At 40.8% G+C, this 7,956-nt stretch overlaps 1 protein-coding gene across 3 annotated transcripts in view; it reads left to right on the top strand.

The window, feature by feature from the left end:
* Window positions 1-688: 688 nt before the first annotated feature.
* Window positions 689-7,956, top strand: part of CCDC85A (coiled-coil domain containing 85A) — a 466,675-nt gene continuing 459,407 nt past the window's right edge. For 2 of the 3 annotated variants that reach the window (XM_075339374.1, XM_075339371.1), the window contains exon 1: window positions 689-1,453. In XM_075339374.1, coding sequence (XP_075195489.1) covers window positions 1,247-1,453 — 207 coding nt within the window. In that variant the 5' untranslated portion in view covers window positions 689-1,246. The remainder of the gene's footprint in view (window positions 1,454-7,956) is intronic. The other variant, XM_075339372.1, reaches the window with a different exon arrangement.

The following is a 7,956-nucleotide window of genomic DNA, read 5'->3' as shown; positions in this document are numbered from 1 at the left end:
GTACCCGGAGGAAACCCACGCAAACACGGGGAGAACATACAAACTCCTTGCAGATAGTGTCCTTGGTGGGATTTGAACCCAGGACCCCAGCGCTGCAAGACTGCAGTGCTAACCACTGAGCCACCGTGCGTGTGCAGTGTGGTCTTTCACACACTCCCATAGACTTGTATGGAAGTGTGTAAGCCGAGAATCGATACCAAACGTAGCAAGATGTGATTCATTTCTCAGGCTGATATCGCATGAGAAATCAATCGTAGATGGACACTGCCCCATAGTTTTGTGCTGGTGCGAATGCAGTCCAATGATTTATCGGATTGCACTCGTCCGTGCAAAACGCAAGTGAAACTGTACCCTTTGTCAGATTATTGTAAAGCAGGACTGTGTCTACATCCTCGAACACTGTTAACAGTGTAAACGTAGGGACACCTGGTGATATAATTCGTAGAAAGAGAAGCGGACGTGGAAGGAGGATAATCATGTAGACATTATTCTTCTTATATACTTTATTAATCCCTTAACAATAAAAACAAACTGCATAGAATCAGAGAGCATGAAAGAACCCTTTTAACTTCCCTTGTTGAGCCAAATTCATTGAATTTAAAGAGAAATGAATAAAAACGACCAGCAGATGGCGTAAATAAACCTATATCCGGAACTAGTCTGCACATTTGTCAGCAAAGAAGAAAGGGAAAGGGTCAGCTCACTTGGGCTGTATTATCAGCATCAGCAACAGCAGCCAGAGTGTCTTGTGTCTGCTGCAGGCAATGGAACTCTTTTCCAAGTCAAAAGCATTCCCATCTCAGCCCGGCGGAGAGCATCCACACCGGCATGCCGGCAGCAGCATCTGCATGCTCTCATTCTCTCTACTGCAGTAAAAGCTATAGCCATGAGGACATAAGAGGAGCCTGCAGATGCTTTGAAGTAAAGTAATTGATTCCTACAAGCTGCTTTTCTGATACCATGGTATTTTTATTATAGGCTTTCAATCAAATGTTTTATGGATTTATTCTTTGCCTAGAGAAGAATTGGTGGCCAAATATCAGCCCATGTATAGAATGGCTTGGAAGAAAATTGACTTTCTAGAGGGGATCCTTTATTTCTTGCAAGATCTAGAAGTCACCAAGGGATCTGCTTGGCTCTGTTGAGAACACTATTGGGTTCGTCCAGTAGCACAGTATTGGGAAATTGAGCTGTGAGTCACAGTTTGGGCATTATTTCTAAAAGTGGAGAAAAGTGCTAAGGAAAAATGTCAAAGGTTGTTGGGGAAAGTTCAGTGGAAGATCTTGCCAAGGTTTCTGATGAGGAACTAATGAAGTGGACTAAGGAGGAGCTGATTGTCCGGCTCCGAAGAGCAGAGGCTGACAAGATGAGTGCTATGTTGGATCACAGCAATTTGATCCGGGAGGTGAATAGGAGACTGCAGCTACATCTAGGGGAGATCAGAGGGCTAAAGGTAAGGGCTGGAGAACAGTGCTGTCCTGATACATGCAAATACATACCACCTAAATATGTGCATCATGTCTCCTGTCCTCCTATTGTACTGCACTACAGATGATGTTGGTGCTACTGTGTAAACATTAGATGTGATCTTGGATAATAATGATTCTCCAGGGTTGAGACTTACTACTAAAAAGCTCCTTTAAGAATCAGTAAAAACAATATATTTTAATGATTTTTTCATCATCAGGCTTAATAAATCTATGTGAATTCATTCTTAATCTACTGCTGTGGTCATCTTGCTTCAATATGACATTACTGCTTTGCCCCAGCCAAGCAATTTCATTGCTAAAGCCCTTAAAGAGTTAAAAGGATTCACTCGCAGTCTAAAAATACAGCATCTTAGTGACTCTCACACCTTGCAGCCCAGTCTAATCATTACGTAATGTGTCAAGAGCACATTGGTACAGTACATGGGGGCAGGTTTGATGGGGTTTTCTTCCCCATCCAAATGACATTGTGGCTGAATCTATAAGAATTAAATGTGAGTTACTGGTGTGAAGGTGTTAGGGCTATCAGATAATCCAGAATGCAACAAAAAACAGTCCAAGCTCAGTGCAAAGTGAAATCTTCAGCCCTTATCTCCATTTTATAAAAAATAAATCTATATCCTTAGGTGCCAGGCGGTCATTGCCAGCATCTGATGTGGATTTACAGTATATGGTTCAATCAGATTAGTTTCATGATGGTAACATTAGCTGGGGTTGAGTGGTGGCTTCCTAGCAGCTATTGCAGTGATGTAATGATTCCCAGTGTAACCATTTCAGTGCCACACTGGGCTCCAGCATCTTGTATGAGCAGCTCTCAGATATGGCAGTTGGTCATGTGTGTTGATTAGGAGATTTGAAATTTAAAAATCTGCATATTTGTAAATAATCTGTTGATTTGAAATTTAGTGATACTGCGTATTTGTAAATAATCTGTTCTGCCTGTATAGAAAATGTACAACGATGTGATAATTTGAAATATGAAATAAATCTAAATAAAACAGATACAGTAATGCGAAAAGCCTTTGAAGGCATTAAGATTGGCGCATTTACTAATTAAAAAAAATTTTAAAATGAACTTTCAAGTTGTTGCTGGATCTCCTCTTCTCAATGATCTCATCATCTCCCACCCACTAATCTCTGAGGGAACAACAGAACTCAAGCAGATAAGTATGGAGAAGAGGTAAATGGAATATACTTTGTGATACCTTGAGATCATTCACTGCTGCCCTACAGTTCACTCAATGGGAATTTATATCACAAATTCAGTCTAAGTTTTGGCTGCATTTTTAGGATAAAAGGTTAAATATCAGATAAAGATTTGTATTAAATGAATTCCGTAAAGCGCTTGAAAGCCACTCGGGGCTTTCCTATGGGTTTTGCACTATGACTCTAATGCTGTTTTGCCAGTTAAGAACAGATGAAGAGCAGCAGGTTGCCCACGAGTCCCTGTCATGAGTGCAGACTGCAAGGCAGGTGGAAATAAGTGATATCTGCTGTCCTGCAGTAATTAGAAGGAGGAGGTTCCAACATCTGATGCTGTAGAAGATAAATCCATGGGGGTGGCACATTTTATTAGGTCATTTATGATAAGCTTGAGCATTTCTATGCCAAGTACCCTCTACTAAAACAATTTATATCAAAGCACGCCCCAGGCTATCATTATTAAACACTATGTTGCCTATTAAAATGCAAAGAAAGAGTATAGTGTGTGATATATAGTGTGAGTGTACAACAGTGGGAGGGGAGGGCACCAAAACAGATTCATGAAAAATATGAGGGGATCAAAGCCACTTAGCACATTAGAAAACTAGTATGCATCAACAAGAGAAAAGAATGTGCGAAAAAAGTGGGATCACCACAATGAATAAATATACAAAAATATCTTTATTATAGAAATAGGCACAAATACCAACAACCGATTAAAATCAATTAAAAAAGCAAAACAGCTTATGGGAAACACACATACTGAGAGTGCCAATGGTCTGACACCCAAAGAATACCTCACACCCTCAAAGAGCCCCAACCCCACAAACATATAATAATGCAATGATTTAAGACACAGTGTCCATAAACTGGGACCACCAAATAAGCAGATGGAAAATGCCGTGGTGGTTTGGCAATGCAGCAATGTCGCCACCAATAAGCATGATTTAAAGCAAAATTAGCCCATACAATATGGCTCTTTCCCATTCACATGACTGTGATCACGTGGCAAAATGGCAGCTTCCATCGGGCGTCTTCCATTTCCACAGCAACCTTTCCTTGCCTCTTTCTCCACACGCTGGTAGGCAATTTAGTAATTATGTTCTAATTATGTTGTACTAAATAAAAAGGCACATTGCTTCCATCATTGCACATCTCCCCTGAGGAAGCTACACCTTGTTTGTAGCGATACGCGTGGGGCTCATACCTCACCCCTCCACTCCTTGCCTGCACCCCGTTGTGTGTCCATCCGTAGGTGGTATTGTATGGGCTATTTTTGCTTTAAATCATGCTTATTGGTGGCGACATTGCTGCATTGCCAAACCACCATTGGCACTCTCAGTATGTGTGTTTCCCATAAGCTGTTTTGCTTTTTTAATTGATTTTAATCGGTTGTTGGTATTTGTGCCTATTTCTATAATAAAGATATTTTTGTATATTTATTCATTGTGGTGATCCCACTTTTTTCGCACATTCTTTTCTCTTGTTGATGCATATATAGTGTGAGTATCCCAGGAGACATGACCAACATGTTGAGAACCTAGATTTTTGAGTATATTTTGCTGGTGCAGATGAGTCGTAAGCTAAACTCAAATTCAGAATGTGGTCTGGCTGGGAAATCCATTTCCTATATCTTACTAGTGATTTCTGAATTAGATAGGGATATGAGAAGGGTGCCCCCTATTGGAAATGTAGTAGTGAGAACATCACTTTCCCCTGAGGATGTGGCTTACTATGTATAACACAAGCAACCTATTGTTTGCAATAGGCACAGTGTACTGCTACATTGCTACATTCTCCTTTAATGGTACTACATAGGAGGAAAACGCTTATTGCTAGGCTTTACCTATATCTTACTACTAATTGCTGGGAATCCCGGCTGCAGGATAATCTGTTATATCTTTATTTTCATAGGATTCTTTTAACAAAAAAGTATTCATACAATTCTATCACTAAACAAAATGAGTATCTATCCTATATCCTAGGACAACCTATGACTTATGTGTAAAATTGATTTATTATACTCATCTTGAAAGTCTTCCCTACTTGTATTTAAGCCAGGCATATCTTGGCATATTCAGCTTCCCAACTGAAATAATATTTTAGCAAAGCTTCACAAACTACCCCCAACAACATCAGGCTTTCAGTGGACATTTCCATAGACAGGAGATGCTAATCACGAAAGGGGGCAGAGTAATACTTTAGCTCACAAGCTCCTGATTTCACTAATGATAAAGCTAGGAAGCTTAAACTAACATTGAAGGTAAACAAAAGCACACTTTGTGATAAGAGATGCCTGGCTGTAATCTGTATATAAACGCTTGCAGCATGCTGTCTTCAGATTACATAGCAAAAATCTGCTGACAGATTCCATTTAAGTATTCAACTAGTTATTTAAAGCGTACCTGTCCCTTCACACAGAATCTGCATAAAAGCATACATGGCTCCACTCATTCCCAACAAGTTAAAGCATGGGTCCCCAATTCCAGTCCTCAAGGGCCGCCAACAGTGCAGGTTTTCAGGATTTCCTTAGTATTGCACATGTGATAATTTAATCACCTGCACAGTTGATGATTCCAACACCCATGCAATGCTAAGGAAATCCTGAAAACATGCACTGTTGGCGGCCCTCGAGGACTGGAGTTGGGGACCCATGAGTTAAAGCTTGGTGCAAAATAACAGTCTATCATGTCAAGAGTCAAGACACTCTTTCAATTCTTATAGTTTGTAATTTGCTATGCAAAAATTTCTAGTATACTGTTACATTTACTCGGCATTCTGCCAGCACTATAAATGCTGTGCTTCCTTTCACCATGCTTTCCTGAATACATTTCTACTTCCTTTCTCAAATAGCATTGCCTGCCCAAACTTAAAGGTGACCTCTCTATTATGACTGTCTTCAGATGGACCAACAGGAGAGAAGGTGCAAAAGACACAAAGACCCTTCCCCCACTTTCTATAATCCGTCTTTGTCTCTGCTGCTAAAGATGGATTACACCTGACAAAAGGCAATAGAAAACATGTTAGAAAGGAGTTACCTCCTTGCTGGCACAAGACATTATTTTTAACCCCTTCACCACCTGGCAATTTTATGTTTTTAATTTTTTCCTCCTTTCTTCAAAGAGCTAAAGTTTTTTTTACTTTTCCTTCAATATAGCAGTACGGTGCTTGTTTTTGTGGGACGAGTTGTACTTTTGAATGAAATCATTAATTTTACCATATAGTGTACTGGAACATGGGAAAAAAATTCCAAGTGCAATGAAATTGCAATTCCACAATATGATCCTCCAGGTCAGTGCGAGTACTTAGATACCAAGCAAGTATACTTTTATATTTAATTGGTGAAAAACAATTCTGAACTTTGTAAAAGAAATGGCACATTTGTCACCATTTTCTGATACCTGTAACGTTCTCGTTTTTCTGGATCTGGGGCAGTGTAGTGGCTTATTTTTTGCACCCTAAGCTGATATTTTTACAAATGCCATTTTTGAGGCAGATGCAATGTTTTGATCGCCTCATATTGCATTTTATTGCAATATTGTGCCCCCCCCCCAAAATGAAATCTGGTGTTTTTCATTTTTTTCTATTACGCCCTTTGTTAATCAGATTATTTTTTTTTTATTTTAGATTTTGATAGATTGTGTATTTCTGAATATGGTAATACCAAATATGTGTTTTGTTTTTAGGGGTTTTTTTGTTTTATTTTTAATGGGGCAAAAAGGAAGGTGATTGGAACTTTTGTGTTTTATTATTTTTGTCATATTTTTTAAAACTTTTTTTCACGTTTTATTGTTTTAACTAGTCCCCCTAGAGGACTTGAAGTGGCACAGCAGCACTGTTCTGTACAGCAGAAAAGTTGACTTCTTTTAAACGCCGGTGCTGGTGTTCACAGGAACTACATCATGACAGAAACATGGGTGACCATGACCAGTGGATTCTCGGCTGTTATGACATCCTATCGGCACCCCACCATCATGTCACGAGACCACAATGGAAAATGGCTGCAGGAGATTGACAGGATCTAACTTTTTAACTGTGGCGAGCTGATCTCCAATCTGACCACTGATTTTAGAGGTACATGTCGGCTGATCATATCAGTTGCATCTGACTCTATCACGACCCTTCATAAAGGCCAGAGTGGACGCTGCTGGTCTTGATGAATTGGGTCCATAGTTTTCTCTGACTAGCCACAGGTTTGTGCCAAAGAATACATGACATTTGCAAAGATATTTACCATGGCTATGTGCACAAATCCTTAACCTTTATAAATAAAATGCCAAGGCTATAGGAATATGGCTGTTTTAGACCCTGTGTATTCCATGTCATATCTGGCTGAAATACTAAAGGCTGCTTTACACCAGACAATCTATCGTGCGATAAATCGTCGGGGTCACGGTTTTTGTGACGCACATCCGGCATCGCTGGCGATGCCGGCCTGTGTGACACCTCCTAGCGACGCAGTATCGCTCACAAATCGTGAGTTGTGTACTGCTCACTAGGTTCCATAATATCGTTTAATTTAGTTGATCATCGTTTCCGTGGTAGCACACGCCGCTCAGTGTGACACCACGGGAACGATGAGCAGCTCACCTGTCTCCCGCGGCCGCCTCCGGCTCTATGTGGAAGGAAGGAGGTGGGCGGGATGTTTACATCCTGCTCATCTCCGCCCCTCCGCTTCTATTGGCCGGCGGCCGTGTGACGTTGCTGTGACGCCGAATGTCCCTCCCACTTCAGGAAGTGGACATTCGCCGCCCACAGCGAGGTCGCACGAGAGGTAAGTATGTGTGACGGGGGTTACTGACTTTGTGCGACACGGGCAGCGATTTGCCCGTGACGCAAAAAGGACGGGGGCGGGTACGATCGATTGTGAAATTGCACAATCGGTCGTACCGTGTAAAGCAGCCTTTAGAGTTGAAAAAGCCTCCTTAAAAGGGAATTCCCATTTCAGCCCCTTTCATCTCTGATTTGGGAATACCTGCCTATTTCTAGTGTCTAGAGGTGGATGAGATAATGGAAAAAGTGGAGCAGTCTGTTTCCGTATCTATTCTGTTTCTCTGTCTCTCGTAGCTGGGAATGAGTATAGTGTCACTTGTGAGGCCGTATACATAATCTTGTCTACCTTTATTACCCACATGTAGACAGGTATAGTACGGTATTACCATATGTACGCTGTTTCCCTAACTAAAGGTAGACCAGTTTGTGGCAACAGCCAAGCGGACTATGCTATTCTCTTTTTCTAATACTTATAGAAGTAAATGGATGTTTG

The sequence above is a fragment of the Anomaloglossus baeobatrachus genome, chromosome 3, assembly GCF_048569485.1.
Source record: "Anomaloglossus baeobatrachus isolate aAnoBae1 chromosome 3, aAnoBae1.hap1, whole genome shotgun sequence".
Classification (NCBI taxonomy): domain Eukaryota; kingdom Metazoa; phylum Chordata; class Amphibia; order Anura; family Aromobatidae; genus Anomaloglossus; species Anomaloglossus baeobatrachus.
The sequence above is the reverse complement of the archived record's forward strand: the minus strand, read 5'-3'. Positions and strand labels throughout refer to the sequence as shown.